This window comes from Centroberyx gerrardi, chromosome 2, assembly GCF_048128805.1.
Source record: "Centroberyx gerrardi isolate f3 chromosome 2, fCenGer3.hap1.cur.20231027, whole genome shotgun sequence".
NCBI lineage: Eukaryota > Metazoa > Chordata > Actinopteri > Beryciformes > Berycidae > Centroberyx > Centroberyx gerrardi.
The window spans coordinates 28,004,766-28,032,175 of NC_135998.1; the positions used below are offsets into that span (position 1 = coordinate 28,004,766).

Below are 27,410 nucleotides of genomic sequence, written 5' to 3' on the forward strand. Positions count from 1 at the left end.
CGATGCAGCAAGAGCTGATGTCAGGAGTTAATACATGTGAAGGAGCTGAGATGAGAGGGAGATGACGACAGACACAGAGGGGATGCATCTATACCTTGGAGAGAAGAAAGTGAGGAAGAGCTGTCTAATAAACGGTGCTCTTTAGAACGCATATTGCCCAGCTACATCTTTGATTTAGAATCCCTAGATCTATATTTGTCTTCTGGCCCATGTATGATATAATCAATAATATCAGCATGTATGTTATCAATTGGTTTAGAAGTGGGAGAAGGCTGGCTGATGAGCTATTTATTAGCAGACCTTTTATTTTGACACCCTAGGGAGGCTTTCTAATTCTCTTCATCGTAGTCTGGCCATGAGCCGTTTACCTTTAATTAACCATCAGTTAAAACAAAAGAAAGGCAGGCTTGAATCAGGCTTTCTGATTCATAACATTGGTTGGTCTCATCGTAGAACACACATATTCATTCAGCCTAAATACATCATGTCTCACCATAAAAAAGAGATATGTATCTTACTCCTTATCCTCACTCTTTGCACTCAGCATCTGGCTCCAATATTGCGCCCCAGGTGCCATACGCTCTCCGGGGTTCCAAACTTGACCTCCAACCCCTGAGAGTTAAAAGTTTAAGTGCTTTTCACTGTGTCAGGACCTCTCATGTATTATCCTGAAATAGAGGATGCTTGGGCATGTTGCAGTGTCTGGGGAAATCAGCTGAGATGGGACTGAACCTTGAACCTGGAGTACTGGGCCAAGGCTGGTCAACGGTCATGTAGCCTATTGGCTTATGTGATCCATTTTTATGAGTGTGTCTATCTATCTACCTCTATTTATTGGTCATCCAATCATAATCACATTATCTATCTATATAAAAGTGATTTTCTGTGTGATGTCTATCTGGTCAGTGACAAAAGCTGAATTAAACCCAGTGTGATCCCACGTTGTAAACCAACAAAATATGAAAAAGCTCAACAGGGACAAATACTTTTTATATCCACTGTATGTGTATATGTATATTTTGTAGATATTTTTACACAGCTGCTCTTAACTCAAAATCACTCCTAACTTTAACACCTAATCTTTCACCTAGGTAAGGCAGCCCTGCCGTAGCAAGTTGGGGACATTTTTCATGGTAAGTTACCACATCATGACTCACATCGTGATTCATACATCTGATTCCTTCTGTTGTGGATTACTAACAACAGCTGATCACTCTGGGATCCACACAACAGGGAGCACCCTCAGTCATTTACCATCTACTCCTCTGCCAACAGAAACTAGATTTCCAGAGCCATCTAGTGGTGACTAATGCTGCCGCAGGTGAGACGGAAGGAAAAGAATCAAATGAGTGGTCTTCTCGATGCTTGGCTCATGCATCTTTGTTATGGCTGCACAGTGTGGTCAGTTATGGAGTCCAAGTTGTGCTAACTAGTGCTTTCTAAGCCTCATCAATCATGCAGGCATCCTGTTTTTCTATGTAATTTATTTGCTAAATATTCATATAGAAATATGGAGATGAAATTGGTGGTATAGACCTATACATATTTTCTGGGACAAAGCATTATGCCGTGCAATATGTCAGTATGGTCAGTGTGTACAATGTCATCTATCTATCTATCTATCTATCTATCTATCTATCTATCTATCTATCTATCTATCTATATCTATCACAGAGCGAAGTTAGGGACATGGGAAACATGACTGATACCCAACAGAATGAACTGATCACACGCCGCGCACTGTTACTGTATTGATCCAACCTCTCTCTCCCCCCCCCGCCCCCCCCCCCCCCCCCCCCTCAAACACATACACACACTCAAAATTCAATACTATCTTTCCATGGTCCATCAGCTTCATTCAGATCATCTCACATGGTCATTGAGAGCTGTTTGTGGTTATTTAGTTGCATTATTCACTATATATTATATACCGAACAGTATTAACAATATTGAGATCTGTGTCATTCAGAGCTGTTTGTGGTTCGTTGCAGTATTCTACTCTATAAAAATACTTCTTCATACTTTATTTTGTTCAGCTCAAGCTCATCTCTCACATCAGGTAAGAGATAAAAGTTTACATCACTATTAATTACAATATGAGTTTGACATGGGCCCTCTGCTTTTGTTTGATATTTGAAAGTATGTATTGATCTTGATTTGGTATGATGTTTTTATCTCAAATATTTTTTTTTATTATTGTTACTACTACACAGTCTGAATAATTGCACTTGTCAGATTTGATCTGGTTGTTTGGTTAAATATATTCTCACAAATGAGAATGAGATTGAACGTGTATTTTCCCTCACGTTTAGTATTCCATTCATTTGAGGCGCTGAATCCATTGGAATGTAAAATGAGCTTCATTAGAGGTTGCTAGACACATTTTTAATCATGTTTAGAAAAGCTGTAGGGATTGATTGAGCAGAATGAATGTTCTCACTTATTTAGAGGGTTCTGATATCTGTAATGTTTCATGTAAAACCATGAACATTTCCAAGTGTTTCTCCTATCACTCCTGAGCCAAATAATGTAGAAAATGTTGCTGGGTAAACGCTCTTCCATCAAATTACATGTGAAAACTAAATGAGCAATATGGCAAAGGAATACATGCAGAAAATATTGTCGGTAAATAATGTTCTTCATAGTAATCTATATCCAAACATTAATTAAACATGAAGCAATACCAGTGCAGCCACAAAAAGACAAAACAGTGCAACAAAGTAGGTTATTATTAAGAGTAGTATATGTTTTTATGTGTTTGGGTGGGGACATATTGTGCTGGAAAATCACACTTAATTTTAGAAGTCAAAGTTTGCAAGTATAGTTTGCAGAGGCTGGGGAAAATATTGTTTCATCTCAGGGGCTCCTGGTGTCCCGGCTGAAAAAACGTCTAGGGAAACTCTGATTTACATATTTGCGTTTTTCTACATTTCTGTCCGTCTGCAAAAGACCAATAGTCTCAGTTGTATGTTGTAGAGACGGTCTGCAATCAAGATGGGCAGTTTATAGAGTGCAGACACCTAAAAGTTTGTTTGCCATATTTGTTGTCAGTATGTATTGTATTATCTTATTGAACTGGTTTTATAGTTATGCCTTGTTTCCGTTTTCAGGTCATTATTAATCGTATTGTGAATTGGAAAGTTTTACTTGGATGAATGGGAGATATTAAAGTAGACTATTGAGGCTATAGGTTATAAATGTCTGTTGTAGTGAGGTGCTGGTGCTTCAACCATGCTGTAAAAACATTGTAAAGGACTACTGAAGGGTGCCCAGTTGGTCAATAAAGATGACAGAACGGATTGAGTTTCCATCCTGAACCTTATTTTCTTATTACTATTAGCTGGTTATAAATGTGCTCAGTATAACCCTATACTCTAAGACTGCTTCTCATTAGTGGGAACAGATGTGTGTGTGCATGACCGTGTGCATGCGGCTGCCCTTCACACTCAGTGATCAGGGTTCAGGGACTAGCCGGCGATCAGAAATGACATCTATTGATCAGCCTAGAAAACTCCCCCAAATCAGAGTGTTAGAGAGAGAAACAAACGTCCACTTGAGCGCACAGAGAACACACATGCTCAGTTCACCAACTACAATAACATTCACAAGAATTTGCCTTGGTGGCATTGGTGCAGGGAAAGATACATACTGTATAGACAACTTGCATTGTAATCTTATACATGAGCAAGTGTGTATTACGGCAGTTAGGCTACAACATGACATTCATACATACTTAATTCCTCCATGGGGGAAATCTGGAAAAAGGCACACAACCAAAGTTTATAATGTGATCGCTCAGACCTAGAAAAATTGCTAATGGATAGGTCATACATTATATACATAATATAAATTTTTTGTCTAAGCTTGCTGCAGACAAATGATCCTACTGTCCTGTTCTTGTTTATTGTTTCTGTGTTATTGTTTGTTGTAGAAAATGCTATACAATAAGGTTGCAGTGACATGTCCTCTAGGTTGGTGTGTATGAATTTAATACTGTTTATACATGGTATGAAAAAGGTGATTTTCAAATTGATGCAACAGCTCCCATTTTTGTCTTTTACTTATTTAAGGGAATATATGAAACATTTCTTTCCAAAATACGATATCAAACATATGAAAAAAAGTGAACGCTATTTTTACAAAATTATTATTAGTGTAAAATCCAACAGCAGGGAATCTTCAATAAAAAAAAAAAAAGTGTGCAAAGCTTGTATTGTTTATACTTTTATTTATGTTTATGTTTTAGTATTTTATTATGTTTTTGTTTGTAACCACTTCTCTTTTAAATGTTTCCCAATTTGTTTCTGTTTTAATATTGTACTAATCCTTGATTTTATTCTTTTTTGTAAAGCAATTTACACAAGTGCTACAGTTATTATTATTGTTATTGTTGTTATCATTATATTTGGGGAATTCCTTCATGTGTATCCATAGCTGTCTCCCTTTCTCTCTGTGGCCTGTGCTGCAGCCTGCAGGGCTGCTGGGGGTTTTCCATTGAGTTTTCCTCTTACCACCCATTGATCTGTTGAGGTTGCAGTGGCACATGTGTTGCCATGTGGCTCACATGGCAAAGCAAGAGTCACTGGAAGACCGGGAGGATTCCCCGACCAAAGACATATCTAGGAAAAGATAACTCACATTCGATGGGAGTGTGATGGTTTAGCTTCAGATAAAGGTGTCTGTGAGTTGTGATCCTCTCTCTCTCTCTCTCTCTCTCCCTCTCAGCAGCACCCACATGTTCTTAGTAACCCTCTGCCTCCATGTCTCCCCATCTCTGTTGCAGGATGGACCATCATGACTGGCAGCGAGGTAGAAGTAGGGGTCACCGGCGCTATGACGATGATGACGGTGAGAAAAAACAACCCTGCGCTGTTGCATGGAGGATCTACAGAAACATGGAGGAAAACATTCTCTATATTTCTCTATAGTCTGAAAGTGACAAGCTATTCTGTTCTTGATGGATCTCGAATGGATACAATCTTGGATTGATGGTTGACTTGGATTGATAATAGTTACTATCTATCTATCTATCTATCTATCTATCTATCTATCTATCTATCTGTATCTATCTCAAAGTCTCTCTTTCAATTCAATTTCATTTAAACCTGCAATAAGTGATATCAGACCTTATAACCAATCCTGAAACTAATGTGTGCTATGTGGAGATTTCATTGAGACATAATGATATAAATCAATATCTACGCTCCTCCCGCTCCATTCAGTGTTTTTTAAAACTAGCTTGTCTCCTCCCTCGCTGTTTAAAAGCGGCGCTCTCCCTCTCCCATTCCTGAAAAAAAATTTCATAATGGCAGAATCGATGAAGCGAGCGAGTAAACTTGTTAAACTAGTAAACTTGCTACCTGCCTCTTCACTTGTCATTGTGGGACATGTAACCTTCAGCAGGAGAAAAATCTGCCAAAGCGAGACTGTTAACCGGTGACACTTCTCAGCAGGTACGGTTAGCTTAGCTATTAGCATTTATCCTTTCATTTGTCCTTTGTAGGCCTCCGTAGTGCAGCTGCTTTGCTGTGTGTTATTTACAAATGTGTTGCGGTTTCTGTCGCCCTCTAGTGGTCAGGAAAATCGCTTATTGCAGCTTTAATTTCAGTTCAATTCAATTCAAACTGCTTTATTGGTACAAATGTAGATGAACAGTTTTGCTAAAGCATCTTAATACAAATAAATATGAATGATAAAAAATAAATAGCCGGCACGTAACAATAAACATCTGCATGTGTTTGTGTGTTTGTATGTGTGTGTGTGCATGGGTTTGTGTGTGTGTGCTGCACTACCTTGTTAATGAAGGATTTGCTCTCTCTCTCTCTCAGAGCCCCAACCAGTCTACATTGGCGTTCCAGTTTCCCATAGACGGAAACGGCGCAGACATCATTCCAACAGTAGTGACACTGACCGTGACAGACGACGCACGCACTATGATCACCACACACACCGTGAGCACTCGCACCGGGGCTATTACCATGACAGAGACGAGCACTATGAGGATGAGGAGGGAAGTGCAGAGCATCACGAGCACTCTGACCCCACAGGTTAGTGCCAAGATACACACACACACACACACACACACACACACACACACACACACACACACACACACAGACACACACACACACACATTGAGTGAAAATACCATGTCTCCAAAAGATAACACCTCACACTTTGGCGGCCCCAAGTGGCAGTGAGAGAAAACTGTGTGAATTTTTGAAAGTTTGAAGGACTTCATTACCCAGGAATCTTGGAATGTGATGTCAGTAAACTACACACTTCTTCTTCTTCTTCCTCTGAGTGGCTGGTGGGGGTGCAGATGGTGAAGAGATCAGCCATCGTTGGTGAGTCTCTTGACCGAGCATTCGCCTGCTGCTGTTTTGGGAGGCAGTTCTCTTAAGTTTGTCTAGTGCAGCTTTAAAGGTCCAAAACAGGATTCCCCTTGCCTCTTTGATTATAAAGGAGTTGGATGTGCTATCTAAACATTGTGGAAGTATCAAAACGCACGGTCGCCAACTAAATCCACACAATCCATATTAGAAAACCTCTAAACGAGCCGTTTGGACTTCCGTAACTTTGTGGCGTCACAAAGGTTCACTCATTATCATTTTTGTAAGAAATAATAGACTAACTAGGGCTGTCCCGAATACCATGTTTGGGGCTTCGAAGCATCAGTGAGAATTACCCGCGAACATTCGAAGCTTCGACCGGGGGGGGGGGGGGGCAGCATAGGAAAGCCCTGTGTTCCACTGACTTTTCTGGCAAATACACATTGATGTGGGCGGAGATAATCGGCCTTTTCCGGACGTGTTTGGACGTGTGTTAAGGTGGAAAACTGACTTTTCTGGACGTATTTGGACCATGTGTGCAGGTGCACGGAGATTCCCGGTGAGTGTACAGTGATATCTGGTAATTTGCGACAGTATACAGGAGTGAGCTGATATTTAACGAGGCGTGTACAGTGACAGAAATCTCTGGTACACAAAAGTTGTGCGTTCTCGGGGAATTACGGACGTGTGGCGGCCCGAATATCTCCTGGCACGTCGCCAGACATGTCCGGATACAGTGCGTTTCCGTACGCGTGTACAGAGATGTACAGGATGGAAATGTAACTTTTCGTCCAATGAATAAAAAAAACAAAACAAAACAAAAAAAACCCCAAAAAACGCAGCATTCGAATACTGATTTGGACGTCGATTACCATGGCAACGGTAGAAGCTTCGAAGCTTCGAATCATTTGGGTCAGCCCTAAGACTAACAAAGTGTTTTTTTCAAAGCGGTTGAGCGGTTGTCATTGTTTATTACCGCAGAGTTTTCCCTACCTGTAGTTGCCGGGCCGCGGTGTCTCACGTTTCACTCTTGAAACGGTTAGCCAATCAGAACAGAGGGGTCGTTAATATTAATGAGCCTTAAAGACACAGCAACAGAAACAGCCTGTTCTTGGTAAGGCTCAGAGAGATGCTGGAAAATGAACGTGTAAAAATGGATTGAGAGTGTTTTTGGTACATGACACCACACACACAGCTTTGAATGGACCTCAAGACATAAAATAAAACACTGGGAAGTGTAAAATATGGGACCTTTAAGGACCAAATTAATTTTCAGTTCAAGTCAAAAATGAAATACACCAAAAGTAATTGGAATTGCAGCATTTTTACAGCAGCAGTAAATGTGCACACACCAGTGAAGGCATATGACCAGACCTGACCTATGCTATTAGGCCAAAGAATTGATTGATGTATTAGTAGTGGAACATTGTGTGATTAGGGAGAAGTCGCTGGTGCATGCATGTGTCTGATGAATATTTTGTAGCATGGCCCCTGTTCCCATGGGGCCATGCAGTCTGAAGCCTGTAAGCTGATTATAGCTAAGGAACTCCAAGCCGTGTGTGTTTGTGTGAGTCTGTGTGCGTGTGTGTGTTATTTGGGGTGACTGTGAGTGTTTTGTGTGTGGTATGCCTTGTGTTTTTGCTTGTTCCAGCCTACTGCCCCAAATTCATACCATACATACTATTAAATATGAGGCCGATACAGAGGAGACGGAGTCAGATGCAGAGATGCAGGAATGTAGGGATGATCTGAGCAGAAATTAGTGAGAAAGTAATGGCCATATTAGTGAGGACGTTCTTGCTTTCCTTGTGTGTGTGTATGTCTTTCATGTGTGTGTGTGTGTGTGTGTATTTGTGTGTGTGCACAAGCCTGTGGGAGGAGAGTACTAGAGGGGCCTGTGGTGTGTGTCAACCCTCTTAAAGCCTCTGGCTCTTTGCTGCCCTGGAGATTTCAGTGGATTTCTGCCACAGCTTAGAGAAGACCTTTTTTTTTTCCGACTGATTGAATGGTGTCGGTCTGATCATTTTGACTGACAACACACCGAACCGTACATGGCTAACTGAAAGTTGACTGCGAAGCAATACTCAAAGAAGACAACATCAACGAGAGAGGCAGAGAAGGACGTATGTGAGAACCAATGAGTGTGTCACTTCTCCCCACTCGCGGTGGAGAGCGAGGAGTGGTGAGCTAAGGACTCTCGACCTCAGCAAGAGGACGGGAAACCAGAGGCCCAAAGCGGACCTGAGGATCTCTCTCCCTGTATCTTTGGGTTTTGCTGTCTCTGGTTGGAGGATCCAGTGAGCATGCAGGACTCTGGGTCCTCTCTTGCCTCTAATATGGCCTCCCGCTGGACCCTACCTGGCTCTCACATAGGTAAAGATTGCATAAGTCTGGAAGAGGAGAATGGAGACTGTATTCTAGTCCAGTGGTTGCCAAACTGGGGTCCAGGGGTCCCCAGCAAAATGTGAATTAGTATAAATTCAATATCATTGCATTCACTTCAACTTAATTTAAATTAGCACAAGGTAATGAGTAGAAATCTTCTCAGATGGGTCCCTGGGACAAAACCTCTATTAAATGGGGTTCTGTTGTCTATATGGGGGACATTGACATGAAAAGTTTGGGAACCCTAGCTCTTTTACATATATAATTTAATTCTTGTATGATTAGTTTTGGGTATTTGATGGTCACAATATTTTCAGATATTGTTTTAGAGATAGATTTTTTTTTTATCCACATGCGGTATGGAGTGATATATTTTAAAGGGCTTTTTAAAGGGAACTTGATAATGATTTCCTTCTTTCGTTATCACTCTTTAGTCTCCCATGTGGTGGAAGACCACATGGATGTCAGTTAAAGCATTGGATGTCAGTTTGTGTTTGTGCTTTACCCATTGGTCCATAAATGATCTGAAACATTGCATACATAAAATGCCGTGACCTCCCTCTGTGGGTTTACCATGCCTTGTCAGAGATCAGATACAACTATGAAAATGAACAGACCGCAAATGTGACAGTACTGAGATCATGAATGGGACCAGTCACTTTTGCTGATGTGTGTCAAGTGCCTCTACTTGCTGCTCCCTCCTGATGCTTTGTAAAGTACACTGTACCACATTGTTCTAGCATAGGACATCTAAGACTATGTGGAACATTGTATTGTATTCTAATTATATAGTCAACATGCATTGCATAATTGCCCTTTCTACGTGGAAGTGTAGATTGAGATTGTGAACATCACATATTGCTTGTGGCACTTCCGTTCCACATTGATGTTTTGTCCACTGGAACCTTTCAGAGCCATGAGTTCATGTGATATTGATGTTTACTTACACAGAGAGAGATGGATGGACTTTAGCGTCTGGATCATAAGGAGCTATACAAACTGTAGGAAACTAAAGGCACCGGGAGACAAGTCACACATATGCTGATACATGCATACACACACACAGACACAGACACAGACACACACACACACACACACACACCCAGTGGTGTGATATAAGTGAATAACGCCTCCAGGCTTGGACATTGTTAATGGAGATTGATCTGGTCAGAGTAAAATTAGAAAAAGGTGCAGGCTGATAGAGACACACACCATTATCAGAGAGTCATTAGAGGACCTGACTCTTGTTTCCTAGTTAAAGCAGGGTTATAAAGGGGATCATGTAAATTAGAGATGGCTGTCTCCAAAGCCTGGCCGATTAAAAGAGATTTCTGAATCTAAAATGCCCACACTGTTTTTCACATAATGCTATGATTGTTTTGTGGATTTTATCTTGGACTATGACCATGTCCGCCTGGTTATACATGGATTAAATCTAGACTAGACAGCTGGTTTTAATAGAAATCTTAATATAAACTGATAGAGATTTTCACTCAGGGTCACTTTAATAGAGATCTTAATATAAACTGAAGCTGACTCTGTCTCCGTTCCCTTAGTGTCCCCCGCAGCGGAAAGGTTGCGCCACATCCTGGGGGAAGATGACAGCACCCCGACACCCACCATATTCACCGAGATGGACACACTACAACATGAGGGGGATGAACTGGAGTGGAAAGAGTCTGCAAGGTACACACACACACACACATGCATATGGAGGTACACACACGGAGGCACATATGCACTGGCATAAGTGTGTCTGAGCCTTCATTAGTTTAGGATTTGGGGTCACTTTAGATGGGATTTAGGGGTTGAGGGTCACATCTGAGATGTTACGGGTGCTGGGTGACCCGACTATAGACCTGCAGACTTAGTTTTCATTAAACGAACAGCATCCTGCTGGGCGGTAGGCCCGCACGGGTCCTCGAGATCATTCAGGTCGCTAAAATGAACTTGGAAAAAATCAATCAACCCCTCTCTCGCCCTAAAGTCAAAGAGCACCGCCTCATAACTGAATTCCTCGGTCAAGCCTGCTCAATTTTGTCTCTCTGCAGGTGGGTGAAGTTTGAGGAGAAAGTGGAGGAGGGAGGAGAGAGATGGAGCAAGCCTCACGTCTCCACGCTGACCCTGCACAGCCTGTTTGAGCTCAGGACCTGCCTGCAGACGGGAAGCATTCTGCTGGACCTGGAGGGCTACTCCCTGCCACAGATAGTGGGTGAGTCCAGCAGCTACACACCAAAATCAAGCCTCTCGAATAAATCAAATACCTCTTTGTTCGAATTCACTCGGCCCATAACCTCTGACCCCCAGATGAGATTGTGGATCGCCAGATCGCAGACGGTCTCATTGGTCCGGAGGTGAAGGAGAAGATCAGCTTTGTGCTGCTCAGGAAACATCGCCACCAGACCAAGAAACCGATCCACCGCTCCCTGGCAGACATGGGGAAATCCTCCAACACCGCTTCCAGTAAGTGTGTGTGTGCATGTGTGTGTGTTGAGATTATCTGAACACTGTCACATAGTTGGTCTTTCGCATTTTAATTCTGTCTGTCAATGAATTTTCACCACTATGCGAACAATCACCACAAATCCATCACTCTGCTTTCTGATTTTTCCTCATTTTGCCAAATTCATCTATCCTTTTTACTCCATCCTAACGATTCCTTTGTTTTCTGCCGTGGTGATCACCCGTCCTCTTCACCTCTCTTCACCTCTCCTCCTCTCCTCTTTACACCTTTTCCTCCCCTCCTCCCGCCCCGTCAGACCGTAGTCCTCAGGTTAATCTGAGTCGTAGCACTAGTTCAGCCTCCGGGATCCACCGCTCCACAGAAGACCTACGCTCTCGGCAGTCAAGCAGCCTTGGCCGCCTGCGTGAGTCCGCACACACACACACACACACACACACACACACACACACACACACACACACATACACGCACACAATGCATGCCCACAGTCATAACATACATGCATCTATTTGCCAACAATTAAACACAAGCCTCCCTTGCTCTTTACTTATCTGCTTTATTCTATTTATTCTACATTTTAATCCCAGCTAACATCTACTGACTGTGCATGATTTCAATACTTGCCATGGCTTTGTGTGTATATGCTCACTGTGAGTATGATGTGTTGGACATAAAGTACCGGTATGTTTATTTTAGAGATTTGGTCCTTTTGTGTGTGCCTTCAGTGTTTTTTGTGAATGTAAGTGAAGGGGATTACAGTATGAGAGGATTTTTGGTCCCTGTGTGGTATGTTCTTGTTCTCTCCCTCCATTCCGATTTTGTTTGTCCCCAAATCTGCTTTGGGGAAAAAAAGGGAAATGACTAATTATAATGTAATCCTCCACGGAAACAAATGGTCACGGTGTACTTTTTGCGCACACGCTCTGAACCCACACTCTTACTCTTACAAACCCTTAATTGGACACAATTTGTACTCACTTATTGAGTAAAATTCTGTGAAACACAACTCAAACAGTGAAATTAGACTGTGCGTTTCAAGATATCAAAATAAATCTATGTTTTATTTACAGATAATGCCCAGAGCCGAAGCATGAATGATATTTCAGACACACCGAGCACAGACCAGGTAACTCTCAAGTTCATTATTTGATTTGTGTGTATGCATGAGTTGGTTTTATGTGTGTGTGTGTGTGTGTGTGTGTGTGTGTGTGCATGGATGTGTGCACATACTCATGATAGACATGCACCTCTACCCATACCCATGATACAGGGTTCACAAAGGTGCACTTCTTTTCATGTAATTCCCTACAAACAAAGGAGAGTTATGATGGATTTTTGTTATGTGATATTGATCCAATTTCCATCTACTGAAGCAGGTATATAACTGTTTAGAAAAAAAAAGAAAATTAGATTAGACAAATTAACATCATTGGCATTAGTGCAAATTACTTTTGAAACATTTAGACATTTCCCAATTTATCTGTTGATCTGGGAGCCGCAAACATTCACATCTATACAGTAATGCATAACTGTGAGTGCACATTAGCTTTCTTTTAACAAAACAGTAACTTATTTTTCACGAGTACTAATGATTATTGTCTCTCCTAATGTTTTTTGTTTCATCATATCTTTGTTAATAATAGAATGAAATGAAGTCATTTCTAATATTGTCATGGCACAGAATTTCTTCTCATCATAGTAATTCTTGACAAAAAAAACATTGGTCAACAAGCTTTGTCTTTTTAAAATCGGGAGGAAAATCATCATGTTGCCCCGTTGGCAACACATTCATCCACATTTCAAGTGACAGACGATTAACGCGTTGTCCTAACAATAAAAGTTTGGGGAAAGCTGTCATTTTAATATAGCAAGTCCATTCAGTTTCAACATGACTAAAATATGTTGCATGCGAATACACCTAGCAACATTATAAAGCACAAACCATTTAACAAACCGTTAATCAATAACCACTGCGGTCTCAACAGCCTCTCTACTCAAGCATGAAATGTAACAATAAGGACAATCTCCAAAGTGATAACATTACAGGTGTTATGTGCAGCATTTTAATAAATCATTACCTCATTAATTTTGAAATATGAGTGTAATTTCCGTAAACAAATGAGACCATCGCTGAGAAGACTGATAGGCTTCTACACTGAATTTTACATTGTGTGCCGCTGGGTCAGATTTGGCAGGAAATCTGCTGGATATCTCTGTGCTTTACCGCGCCAATAGATATTTGTTTACAGCACAAAACAGGAGGGTGCTGTATAAGTATAGTTTTCCATGTAATCAGCAGGTGGCGTAAGTTGTCCCTTCAGAAGTGTGTGTGTGTGTGTGTGTGTGTGTGTGTGTATGTGTGTGTGTGAACTTGTGTGTGCCTATGTGTACTGTTGTTTTTTGTGTCTTACTGTGTCTGGGTGTCTGTGCTGTGCGAGAAGAAGTCGAGCCTTGTTTAATGTGAGGTTATACAGAGGCTTCAGAACCACTTAATCCCTCTAATCCATGAGGCCTACTAGCTGAGGTGGGAATTTACTAAATTGTGTGTGCGTGCGTGCGCCTGCACGAATGTACGTGCATGTGTGTATGTGCATGCATTCATCGTCGTGCGCTTGTGTGCAGATTTCTAAGCTTCTGTTGTTTGCCTCAGCTTAATTGTTTGAATTTCTGCCGTCCTCAAACAATAAGAGAATACAGAATATTACAGCTCCAATATGAGTCACTTGCTTTTCCTTTTGATGTGTGCCAATATGCAAATGCTAATTCATTTCTGCGCCTCACTCAAACATGCTGTCTTAACTGCTTAACTTCTCAACATCCACTGGGTGTAAATTGCTGACTCATATGTCTTGGGCAGCTTCATGAGAAAAATGTGGTCAATTTCTTATAGTGTAAGTCTGACTTTTGCTCTGTCACATCTCTCAATGAAGCTTTCATGTAAATAAAGACTTCAATTTTTAAATGAAGAAGACTTTATTTGCTAATTAACAGACACCTGTTAGCCACCTTGCGCCATTTTGGTGTCCCAGATGAAAATTAAATCTAATGTCTAAATGAAGAGTAGAAACCTTAGTAAGAACTAAAATGCATGGAACAGAGAGTGCAGTTTATTCCCAAATTTGTTTACAGTACATGAGATTCAAATGTGTTGTTTATGGTTGTTTTAGGACGAGTAAGTTAGAGGAGAGTGAATGTGGACCAGTTGGGGAATTGACTCTGAAAGCAGCATTAACAGATTATGGAGAGATTTTAAATTAAGCACCAGCCACTCCACTCCCACGTGCTTCTTGGTTAGGGGGGGGGGACCAAAAGAGCTTCAGCATGGTGTTGTGTGTTTTTATTAAGATTAAGATTAAGATTTTACATGCAAATTGTTTACTCTAAGCTTTCAGTTGGATTTAGTGAATGTGTGTATATGTGTTTGCTTACATGTGGGTGTACACAGAGGAATCAAGCAGCGATAATTGGGTTGTGTGTGTGTGTGTGTGTGTGTGTGTGTGTGTGTGAGCGAGAGCATCATGTCATTGATTATCTATAGATCATTGATTGTTCATATCACAGTTAAAAGTCCATATTAAAAGTCCAGAGTTGTTGTGGTTTAAACATTTTGTTGTTGTAGTTGTTGTCTAAAATCCCATGTTATGTCGTTTTTTGTACTCACGTCTCCCATCACAACTCACAAGGTCAGCCACAGTTGTGATTTCTACTGACACTCTCCCTCCCTCTGTCCCTCTCTACTTCCATCTTCCCTGCCAGCTGAAGAACAAGTTCATGAAGAAGATTCCCCGTGACGCCGAGGCGTCCAACGTCTTAATCGGTGAGGTGGATTTTCTGGACAAACCGTTCGTTTCCTTCGTACGTTTGGCTCAAGCCACGACTCTGGGAGGCCTCACCGAGGTCCCTGTCCCAACCAGGTGGGTGTCTCCGCTCTCTCTCTCTCTCTCTCTCTTGTGTGTGTGTGTGTGTGTGTGTGTGTGTGCTTGCATCTGTTAACCTGTTAATCTGGTGTCTCGACAGGTTTCTCTTTATCTTGCTGGGTCCCCATGGTAAAACCAAGTCCTACAATGAGATTGGCAGAGCGATCGCTACGCTCATGGTGGATGATGTAAGTTATTTACACCTTACCACCCCACTCTCTAAATGTACATGCACACACACACACACACACACACACACAAACATGATCTATTTATTCATCCATTTATACATCATGTCTTTGTTTGATAGTATTATTAGTATTTAATTTGTTTGTTTATCTATTTATTCATTCATACCCTTTTAGTTGTTCAGTGACGTAGCATATAAAGCAAGGGTTCGCGAGGACCTGATCGCAGGTGTTGACGAGTTCCTGGATGAGGTCATCGTCCTCCCTCCAGGGGAATGGGACCCCAAAATACGCATCGAACCTCCCAAGAAAGTTCCGTCGGCGGAAATGAGGTACGCTTGACCGACGTACAGTATGCCACTGGACTTTCTCTCGGCGAGTATACCTTTGAGTAAATCCTGTCCCATCTCTGACCTCTGACCCCTTACTCCCTTTTCATCTCTCCCGCAGGAAGTCGGTGCTGAACCTGAATGAGCTGGGGCAGATGAATGGCTCGGCCGGGGGGGCGGGCGGAGGAGAGGATGAGGAGTTTCCAGCTCCCCACGAGCTGGGAGAGGAGCTGGCATTCACTGGGAGGTATGGGGGGGAACTTGGCGTGAGACTATAGTGTTTGATGAACCATATGTCTAGGGTCCCACTATCTCCAGGCTCGCTCATCTCACAAATGTGCTCAACTTGCTTTGATAGGTTCTGTGGCGGATTATGGCTGGACATCAAAAGGAAGATCCCCTGGTTTTGTAGTGATATCTACGACGGCTTCCATATCCAGTCCATCTCTGCCGTGCTCTTCATCTACCTAGGCTGCATCACCAACGCCATTACCTTCGGCGGACTGTTAGGGGACGCTACTGACAATTACCAGGTAACACCAGAACTCCACCGGTCTCAGGATAAACAATGCTGAAAGAATGATAATGCAGGAACCAATGCAGTCATCACAGGGTCGTTAATATCTCTCTGTCCATCCCCTCCTCTTCTCTCTCTCAGGGTGTGATGGAGAGCTTCCTAGGCACCGCTTTAGCAGGGACTGTCTTCTGTCTGTTTGGTGGCCAACCGCTCATCATTCTCAGCTCTACCGGACCCATTCTCGTCTTTGAAAAGCTGCTTTACGAATTCAGCAAGTAAGATGCACACGAGTGCATAGCATGACCGTTTTACATTTTACAACTTCAACACACCCTGTTTTTCTACTGCTCTGTCCTTTGCAGGAACAACGATTTAGACTACATGGAGCTGCGTCTGTGGATTGGGCTGCACTCGTGTCTGCAGTGTCTGCTGCTGGTGGTCACAGACGCCAGCTACATCATCAAGTACATGACCCGCTTCACCGAGGAGGGCTTCTCCAGCCTCATCTCCTTTATATTCATCTCTGATGCCCTGAAGAAGATGGTGGGTATACTGTCATGTGATGTGGATGAACACAAAGACTCTCTCTCTCTCACATACAGACTCTCACACAAACACACGCACATACAAACTGATTCAAATAGTACATGACCACAAAAAAATAGACAGACAGCTTAACATTGCCAACTGAACAATGACTATCCTAAGTCAAAGCTATCCTAAACCTGGTTTCCGCAGGTTGGAACCTTCAAGTACTACCCAATCAACCGTGGCTTCAAGCCTGATTACATCACGGCCTACAAGTGTGAATGCATCGCTCCGGACCAAGGTCAGTCTTCAAACTTTCTTTTGTTTTCTTTCCTTTTTTTTGTTCTCTGAGTGATTCAAAGACATTGTTTTAATTAAATGTTCAAGGGCGTCTTATTAGTGGATGGAAATGGTTCCTCACCTAAAAGAAAATCGTAAATGGCCATGGAATAACTGGCTTGAAAGAGATAATTCAATTCAATATTTTTTCTGGATTACATGTGTGAGTCTGTGGTACCAAATATTTGGTCTTTACTCTGTGATGATGTGTGTGTCCTGTCTGTTTCTGCCTCTTTCCCTCTGGATGCTGTCTGACCAAGTGAGTATCTAGCCTGGTAGACTGGTGTCTTTTGTTTGATAAAATCAAAGTAGTGGGAATACTTCCGCCCAGGGAAAGTCAACTTTACTGCAGTTTCTCATCTAAACTATCTTAGTGTATGACAGTGTCGATTAAGTAAATGAGCTAATAGTAATAGCTTTGGATAATTCAACTTCATTTTGATATTTACAGAGGGTAATAACACAAGAAACAGCTTATTTTTTAATGGAAATTGTAATATTTTTTACTGAAATTGATAATTGGAATTACTTGTTCCTGGGAAAAGTAATACATTACTGTAATACTTTGCTGAGTTACACCTTACCACACAACGCTGGTCAGCAATATATTGAGAACTGAGAATTTGCAGTTATGACCATTATGGTCATTCTGTAATGGCCTGCTGCTTATGAATTTTCCAGAATCTTTTACTTGTTCACTCTCTACTTCTGGTTAATTCATATGCAACACTGCATTGGGTTTTGCTTGTCATGTTAACCATCAATCATTTATTTTTCCTCTATTCTCCACTTGTTTTTGCTTTCTAGCATCTGCGCTGGGCTTGAATGTTTCAGCTCCACTAGGGGATGATAACATGACTCTGTTGGTAAGTGACTGCAGACAGAGACGCTCATCATGAATGTCTTTACACTACATATAACTTACATGAGTCATAGCTATTCATCAGCGGGACGGTAAATGATTGAACTGAGTTGCAACTCATGAGTTTTGTCTATGTTGTGATCCCACTAAAGAAAGGTTGAAGAGTGACCTGCTGAAATTAGGAGTTCTCAGTAACAGTTTTGGGTTTGTAGACCATTGTAAAGCACTGTGGCTCCCATTTCTATGCTATTCTGTATTCTCTCTTCTTTTGTTATCGCTTGTCTTCTTCTCTCTCGTTTGTGCTACTTCTCCCCCACCTCTTCTCTGGCTCCTGCCTCTCAACCTCCCCGCCCCATGTCTTCAAATCTCAATCCCCCACACCTTTCCCCTCTCTTCTCCCTCTCTCGTCTTTCTCCACCTGTTCTGTCTGTATGTAGTTTAACTTGACAGACCTGGACTGGAGTCAGCTGAGTAAGAAAGAGTGTGTGAAGTACGGTGGCGCCCTGCTGGGGAACTCCTGTAAGTATGTTCCTGATCTGGCCCTCATGTCCTTCATCCTCTTCTTCGGCACCTACTCCATGACCGTCTCTCTCAAGAAGTTCAAGTCCAGCCGCTACTTCCCAACCAAAGTAAGACAGCTTTAGGCAGAAAAGCCCCAACCGCCCTCCTGATCTCATCCTCCCATTTCTCCAACGTTCTCCCTTCTCTTGAACATCCTCTCCCACACTCTCTCCTCCGTCTCCTCTCCGTCTCTCCCTGTATGCGCTCCAGTTCCGCACCCTGATTGCTGATTTTGCCATCATCATTTCTATCCTGGTCTTCTGTGGGTTGGACTGCCTGCTGGAGCTGGACACCCCCAAACTGCACGTGCCTACTGAGATCAAGGTCCACTCCTCCCTCAATACCTCTTTCCTCCTTCCCGTTATTTACCGTGCATGGAGGCATCTCTTTCCACAAGAACGTATTTTCTACACTCATTTCCACATAATCATTTACTCTAACATAGCTTTAACATTGCATTGATTATTTTACGGAGTATATCTTTACTTGTCTTTTCTCCTGTCTTCATTTCCTCGTGTATTCACCTTTCTCTTGTCTCTGTTTATCTCAACCTCTGTCTGTAACTGTGTATTTGGATGTATGTCTCTCTCCCTCCCTGTCACACTACACTTGTTTGTAATTGTTCATCTGTCTTTGTCTATTGTTTGTCGGTGGGCCAATTAGCTGAGGAAGCTAATCAGTGATTTTGCCATCTTCATGTCAATCATGTCCTTTGTGGGTCTGGATATATTGATGGGGTTAGACACTCCCAAACTAATCGTTCCAACAGAGTTCAAGGTATTTGATTTTTACTAAATTATGTGTTGGCGTATGTGTGCATTTCTTTTCAAGTGCAAGATGCATGTGTGATCTTAGATTCTGATATAGCATATGATTATTGCCCTTCTGCATGTGAATGTGTGTGTTTTGTGTGTGTGTTTATACCAGGTGCATGTTTTTATATGCATTATCTGCATTACTGCCAATGTAGATGGTAAGCATGTGTACTACTTTGTGTGGATGTGTATTTGTCTGCAAACATGTAGACTTATCATCGTGTGTGTGTGTGTGTGATGCAGCCCACGCGTCTAGACCGCGGCTGGCTGATGATGCCGTTCGGTAAGAACCCGTGGTGGATGTGTCTGGCCAGCTTCGTCCCGGCTCTCCTCGTCACCATCCTCATCTTCATGGACCAGCAGATTAGCGCTGTCATCGTCAACCGCAAGGAAAATAAACTTAAGGTCTGCAGACACGGCCTCTTTCCAACACTGTTGTGGATATGAATTTACACAAACCATACATGATAAACAGTCACACACAAAATCCTTTGCTCTATACCATATATCAGTGATTCTCAACCTTTTTCATATCAAGGACCCTAATTTAGTCCACATTAGAGCCACAGACCCCCATTTGATGAGATTTTGTCTCTCGGACCCAAATCTGACAATATTTTTATTGTCAGATATGATTTTGTCCAGAATCCCATGACTATCTGTATTGTAGGTAGAGAGATAACAGTAACACTATGATCAAAACAGTCATTCTTCTACATTCTCTAATGTGTTAACTTCTTGTAAATTAAATAATGCTGAAGTTTAACAATTCATCAGTTTGCTGGGGACCCCCTGGAACCCCCTCAAGGACCCCTGGTGGTCTCCGGACCCCACGTTGAGAACCACTGCCATATATGACGAATGATGAATGTCATGAACGCAAGCTCATTTAACTTTACAGGAGACCCATTTGCATTCAGAAAAAGTTTGATCAACATCCACTTTTTGATTCAATAGCTCAGTGGTTCTCAACCTTTTTCATATCAAGGACCCTAATCTAGTCCACATTAGGGCCGCAGACCCCAGTTTGATGAGATTTTGTCTCTCTGACCCAAATCTGAGAATATTTTTATTGTTAGATATGATTTTGTCCAGAATTCCATGACTGTCTGTATTGTAGGTAGAGAGATAACAGTGAAACTATGATCAAAACAGTCATTCTTCTACATTCTCTAATTGTGTTCACTTATTGTAAATTAAATAATGGTGAAGTTTAACAATTCATCAATTAGCTGGGGACCCCCTGGAACCCCCTCAAGGACCCCTGGTGGTCCCCGAACCCCACGTTGAGAACCACTGCCATATATGAAGGCAAAGATGAATAATCTACAAAAATTTTGCATTTGGTCACATATCAAAGAATTGTTAAGAAACACGACTGAAATGGTGCTTCAACATGGTTCAGCCATAATGAGATTTTGACAGTCGTGGCTAGATTTGCATTCATTTTCTCTCCAATGTCTCCTTACCTCCCTACCCGACTGCAGAAAGGCTGTGGCTACCACCTGGACCTGTTCTGGGTGGGGATACTGATGGCAGTGTGTTCCTTCATGGGCCTGCCCTGGTACGTAGCAGCCACTGTCATCTCCATCGCCCACATCGACTCTCTGAAGATGGAGAGCGAGTCCAGCGCCCCCGGAGAGCAGCCCCAGTTCCTAGGCGTCCGGTAAGACTATCCTGAGACAGCGTGTGTGTGTGCGCACGCGTGTGTTTGTGTGAATGTGTTTTGCATTAATGATATATTGTTCTTCATAACTAGGGAGCAGAGATTGACGGGCATTCTGGTGTTTGTTCTGACTGGAGTCTCCGTCTTCTTGGCACCTATCCTTCAGGTTAGTTACTGGACAGGGAAGACAGTGGGATGTTTCACTTGATCAGTTACTTTCACTTTACACTTCTGCTGCAAAGTGTGAAGTTGCAGTGATGTATTTTAACTGCTGTATTGTTTTATTCAGTACATCCCCATGCCTGTCCTCTATGGAGTGTTCCTCTACATGGGAGTGGCCTCACTGAGTGGCATCCAGGTAGATGAGTTGTTATTCATGTGTGTGTCAAAAATTGTTAAATAATTGATAGCTGTAATTTGTTGCACTACTCTTGACATTGCTTTTTTTGGTCAAATTGTCCTCTCTTACCTTCAAACATCTTAGTAACTCAATTCCATCTCCTTTGAATAATCGGGGAAACCAAATCGTTTTGGTATCCAGTGTTCTTGTCATCCAGTACTACTATAAAATCAAAATAGTAGGAGTGCTTCCACCTGCAGAAAGTAAATTTGTCATTTTTCCATCTAGCTGTCAGTGTTTGTCTGCATGAACTGAAAGGAGGAGACAAATGTTCATGAGAAAAAGAAACTAGGAGATGGGGATAATCATTGGTTTTGAATAATTCATCTTAATTCGATATTTATAGGGGGTGATAACAAAAGTAATGGTAATATCATTGCTGAAAATAAAAGAATAATTCATTACACTACTCATTACTGGAAAAAGTAATACTATTGCTGCAACCTGTTACTGAGACATGCATCACTACCCAACTCTGGTTTACGTGTGTGTGTGTGTGTGTGTGTCTTTCTATTCCAGTTCTGGGAGCGTATCAAACTGTACCTGATGCCAGCCAAACACCAGCCAGACTTCTCCTTCCTGCGTCACGTTCCTCTGAGACGCGTCCACCTCTTCACCCTCGTCCAGATCGTCTGCCTGGCCGTCCTCTGGATCCTCAAGTCCACCTTCCTGGCCATCGTCTTTCCAGTCATGGTCAGTGAGTGTGTGTATGTGTGAGTGTTAGTGTGTATCTTGGACACCGTCCCTCTGACTGAGGTATTTATCAACATATCAGGCAGCGATATATGATTTCTTGTATCTCTCACATCTCTCACACCTGCGACGGATGATACATTTCTATCTGTTCACTATGTGTAGATTCTGGGTCTGATGGTGGTGCGGAAGATACTGGATCTGATGTTCTCGCAACACGACTTGGCCTGGCTGGACGACATCCTGCCAGATAAAGACAAGAAGAAGAAGGAGGACGAGAAGAAGAAGAAGAAAGAGAAGAAGGCGGCGGAGCCAGAGAGCGACGAGGAGGTGGGAGGAAAAAGTAGACGCGCGTGACATGAAACATGCGTTGCCGCACACACACACACACACACACACACACACACACACACACAGACACAGTGTGTGTGGATTTCTGATCTTGCTATTAACTGTGTCGGCATATGTGTGTCACTCCATCTGTTCTGGGTGTGTCATTCCTGGGTTTGTTATCGCTGACTAATACGTTTCTCCTCTCTGTCCCACAGTGTTGCTGAAAAGGCACTGTATAACGCTTACTACAGTCTTTTTGTCTATCTGTCTGTCCATCCTCCTTTCAATATGTGTTCCTACACTGTAGAAAGCCATGTTCACTCCGTTAGATGTCGCATGCGTGTTCAACCACATCTGTGTGCCGGATTATGTCCTCGCTTCAGTCCTCACCTAAAGGACAAAAAGTGAAGTTGCTCCTATAGGCGCTGATTTGAGGACAGTGTTAGAATCCGATCCCAAAGCAGCCAGAGGCAACTTCACACTGAAGCGTTCATCCTGCATGCCGACTGGTTCCTTTCTTTGTCACTCAGCCCAACAGTTCCCTCCCTCCTCCAGTGAAGATTCCCATGGAGGCCGTAAAGCCAGTCTCAGAACCAGACCCCACCTCTGTTAACCCCCCCACCCAAACCCAAACCTCTGACTGTGAGTATAACAACCCGTTCCCCTACTGCTCTATGTGGTGCATTGTGTCAGTTCAAGCCACCCTGTTCTTTTATACCGTTTACTGAGTGTGACAGTTGATAGAGCTTTTGGTAGAGGATCATGACCATGGATTGACTATCTGCATATTTCACTGGCTACTTTTACATGCGCACAACAATTAGAGTATTGGCAATACTGCGAGTAAGGCAATTGTCCCACTCCAGGTTTATTTGCTAAACGCTAGCTGTACCATAGATAGCTTAGGTTACCATGCTCATCATCATCATCATCATCATCATCATCATCATCATCATCATCATCATCATCATCAGGTGCCTTGGGCTCCAATTCAAACCCCATGTCCAGCCTGTATCTGCTGGTTTTAGGAAGGACTCATTGTCCTAAACCTTCATGAAGGAGGTCAAGGTGTGGATTAGTGCCACTGGTAGAGTTTTGCTTTTTAGCTGTGTAGTATGCCTTCACTGCTTCCAATGGACGCAAACTTGTTCAGTTGTTCTGACAAATCCAGTCGTCTGAAGTTTTTCTGACACATTTATCTAGTGTCACCATTATGGTGTGTACGCCTCGAAATGTGTTGACTGCTGCCACCCATCATCTTGGTCTAGTCTTGTACAGTCTACACTTCCCTAAGAGCATAATCACATTTCTACGGTTTTTACGTGGGCTCTGCCTGACTCGCATTATAATCGCATTTTTCATGTGGATGTAAATGTAGCCACTGTTACAGCATAACCATATCAAAGATGGCTACCAGTTAAATGTAAAAGTGAAGCAACCTGTAATCTTGACTGGCCTCTGTCATGATGGTGCAACAGATGGAGAATATATTTTTGATGATGCTTCTGTGTATCTGAAGGTTTTATTATCTTTTCTGTGTCTGTGTTTGCGTTTGCGTCGATTTGTGCTTGTCTTTATATGCCTATGTACGCTTGTTTGTTTTTATGTATGTGTTTCTATGTGTGTATCTGTATGCGTGTGTTTTCTTACAGGAGATGAACCCGTACTCGACAGTCACGTCCGACGATGACGAGCTAGACCGCAGGTACTGTGTGCTAAAACTGCACGTGCCCTACAGCGATCTGATGCACCCACCTGATGCACACACTCCCTGGGAAAACACTACCGCTACCAGGCGACACCTCCAGCTAAACACACACAGTTACAGCGCAAAAACACAGCGAGGGGCAGGGAGAGACCGAATGCCTTTCTGAAATACTTAACTCATTTTGCACAAGTTTTCAGCTGCTGGATCATCACACATTTACATTTATGTTGGACATGGTTTTAGATATTTGTAGATTATTTGATTTGCTGACATTGTTTTTACATTGTATGCATATAGCTGAGGATAATTTAGTGCCAGTTGTCATTTGAATATTCCATAAGTTGTACATATACTTTTCAACACAGCTGCTATGTAATAGTTAGGTCTGTCCTTTCATCCAGTACCACCTCTTGTAGTCACCTACTGTTTATGTATTTTAATCTTTGTAGATTATGGCATATCTAGACAGAATATTATAATTGCACACTTCTCTCTAGTCGAAAATGTTTCATGTTCTGTGTTTGTATGACCATCCTGATGGCCACTCTGATCTGCCATTGATATGGACTGTGTGTCAGAGAAGCAATAACTCAGAACTTAGTTTGGATTTTAAGACTCCACCCTTAGTGTGCACCTGAAAGAAATGCAGATTTCTGGTTTTGCTTGTTTGACTATCTCTAATTTCTTCTGTGCTTTTTATTCACCTTTTAGTTGTGTGATTGTTTTCACTCTGAGGCATTACTGGAAATTTTCTGAAATGTAAATTGTCATCTCTGGCATTGTCAGCACCACAATTAGAAGAGAGAGACTAAACCCTATTCTGATGTCTGTTTAAAGATTCTTGTGACTTTTTGCCTTTGAAAGTCCTATAGCTGTTTCTCTTCAGGGAGCTATGGTAAACATGGCGAGGCAAGGCAAGGCAAGGCAAACTTTATTTATATAGCACATTTCATACACAAGGCAAATACAATGTGCTTCACATAAAACAGAAAAAATACATAAAATGACATTAAAAACGAAAGAAAGAAGGATATTGAGCAGTCACTCTCACACTGGTGACACCTCTGGTCAGCCAGTGTAACTTCTCTGAGAGTGACTCCCTCAATTTTTCTTCTCAAAAGGAAATCAATTTAGATGAGATCTTGAAGGATTCTTCGAAGGAGCCTAGAGTCTTTCCAGTGGTCTTACCCCACCCTGTAGGCAGGCCCCACAGCCCCTATAGGACTTGTAAATGTTCCTGTAGAACAATACACAGATCATCTAAACAATTACAATTATAAACTTCAAGAAATCCTTCAATTCTCAATACAGGTTTGAGGATCCCGTCAGAGCAGAGAAACTACTCACCAGAGTTCCTCTAGACTCCTGTTGGGATCCTGTTCGTGACGCCAATTGATGAATAATTTTGTATAAAATAGGTAAAACATAAATAAAAGAAATAAAAGAAATAAATAAAGATAACACCTGTTACATCTACATACAGATGATTTAGCAGAAGGCCACAGAGAAAAGGAATGTTTTGAGCCGACTTTTAAAAGAGCTGACAGTGGGAGCACATCTCCGTGCTTCTGGAAGTTTATTCCAGTAATTGGGAGCATAATTACTAAAAGCAGCTTCACCTGATTTAGTTTTCACCCTGGGAACAACTAACAGACCGGTCCCAGATGACCTCAGAGGTCTGGGTGGCTCATATCCTAGGAGCAGGTCAGAAATGTATTTTGGAGCTAAGCCATTTAACGCTTTATAGACAAGCAATCGAGGTCTTCTCTTCCCTCCAAATCTGATCAGCTTAGTTTATTGGTCACTGGTCACTGAGGGCAGTGTCTTTGCTTTCATGTTGTTCGGTTCATTTCACTGTTTTCTGTGTTTTCAGTCTCAACTTCTGCCCATCATTCTACCAAATATAATGTCCTAGGTTGTTTACCATGATAGGATTTTGGTTGTTTCTTTTCAAAATACCAAGTTTCCTTTCAACTGGCTCTGGTTCTGTCTTCTCAAGTGTTTATAATCACAGATTCCTCTTAACGCTAAAGTGTGAAACCACTTATTGGAGAACACTCCGATATCACATAGCATTTGTCCGTTTTCTTGCGTGTGTCATGAGGTGGCATGTCGTTGTGATCCTGCATGGCTGTTGTCTCCCTGTTATAAAGTGTGATCCCACTTTCCTGCTTACAGCAACCAGCACATTCTCCTGCATTCCTTTTCAGAGAGTGGTTGAGATGTGTGACAGTAAGATGCATATACTGTATATACAGTCAGCCCCACAAATAAGCCCACCCAGTTTATAAAGTATTCAGAAATTACATTCAGGAGTATAGCGTTTGACTTACAAATAACCTTTGTATCTCTATTTGGAATAATAAAGTGGCTAAATAATTTATTTGTAATAACAAAATTTGTCGTATAATTTCAGTCATGATATAATTAAGGTGATTGAATTTATTCAGAAAGTATTATGAAAGGATGTATGAAGGGATTTAAAAAAATATATATTATTAAATGTGATACACATTACATTTTAGACATATATTATTGTCTAATGAACTGGTATAATTACTGTAAACAAATGAGACCATGGTGGAGACGACTGGTAGCCTCTATCTCATGCCACTGGTATTGTTGTGCTAGTGTTTCTCAAAATGAAGACCGCATTTCCCATACTGCAAGGAGATTGTTGCTATTTGCTATTACTCCCTCCCTTGGAGTTGCTCCCTTTATATTTGTTTTCTCTTTCATTTTACTTATGGATAAACATGTTGGAAGTCATTATCAGCTTTTCACTCTTTTCATTCCATCTACCATTACCAGAAACTTTCAGTGAAACCTTTCCCGTGGCACACAATGTAAAATGCAGTGTAGAGGCTGGTAGAGGCTGACAATCTTCTTGGTGATGGTCTCATTGTTTACAATAATTATACTAATGTCTCAAAATGAATGAATGGCTCTTATGGAAGAAGGCATCTCAAAGCTTCACTCCTCCCACCGTGTCACTCTGCTCCCCTGCATATGTTTGAGCTTGTGTGTGTGTGTGTATGTGTGTGTGTATGTGTGATGGAGAGAAAGTGTAACCTGGGCGGTTCCACCACTGTTCCTCAGCATCACTCTGCACCTGAAGATCTCCTGCCCCCCCTCACCTGCCCACTCCCAGATGAGCCTTGCCCCTGGGGAGTCCGCATCACACCTGCCGCCGCGCCAGCCCGTGCCCCAGGTCATCATCCAGGTGGAGTCAGACTGTGACGAGTCTGGTTTCTACTCCAAGCAACATAGCCTTTACCCCCCATGTGTCCTGCCACCTGAGATACACAGAGACTTCCATCGGAAAAGAGCACGTGCTCGGTTTGGTAACGCATGTGGTGAGACTATTCTGTAG

At 42.1% G+C, this 27,410-nt stretch overlaps 1 protein-coding gene across 1 annotated transcript; it reads left to right on the forward strand.

The window, feature by feature from the left end:
* The first annotated feature begins 4,784 nt into the window (after positions 1-4,784).
* slc4a5b (solute carrier family 4 member 5b) lies at positions 4,785-27,410 on the forward strand. The gene is made up of 27 exons (XM_071899089.2): positions 4,785-4,848; positions 5,829-6,047; positions 10,274-10,403; positions 10,769-10,929; positions 11,025-11,180; positions 11,477-11,584; positions 12,252-12,307; positions 14,938-15,095; positions 15,199-15,286; positions 15,464-15,618; positions 15,737-15,862; positions 15,974-16,148; positions 16,274-16,407; positions 16,495-16,675; positions 16,871-16,961; positions 17,807-17,865; positions 18,299-18,490; positions 18,633-18,746; positions 19,086-19,199; positions 19,481-19,642; positions 20,725-20,903; positions 20,997-21,069; positions 21,193-21,261; positions 21,823-21,996; positions 22,162-22,326; positions 23,982-24,034; positions 27,137-27,410. The coding sequence occupies exons 1-27, from the start codon at positions 4,785-4,787 to the stop codon at positions 27,408-27,410; spliced, it is 3,630 nt and encodes a 1,209-aa protein (XP_071755190.1).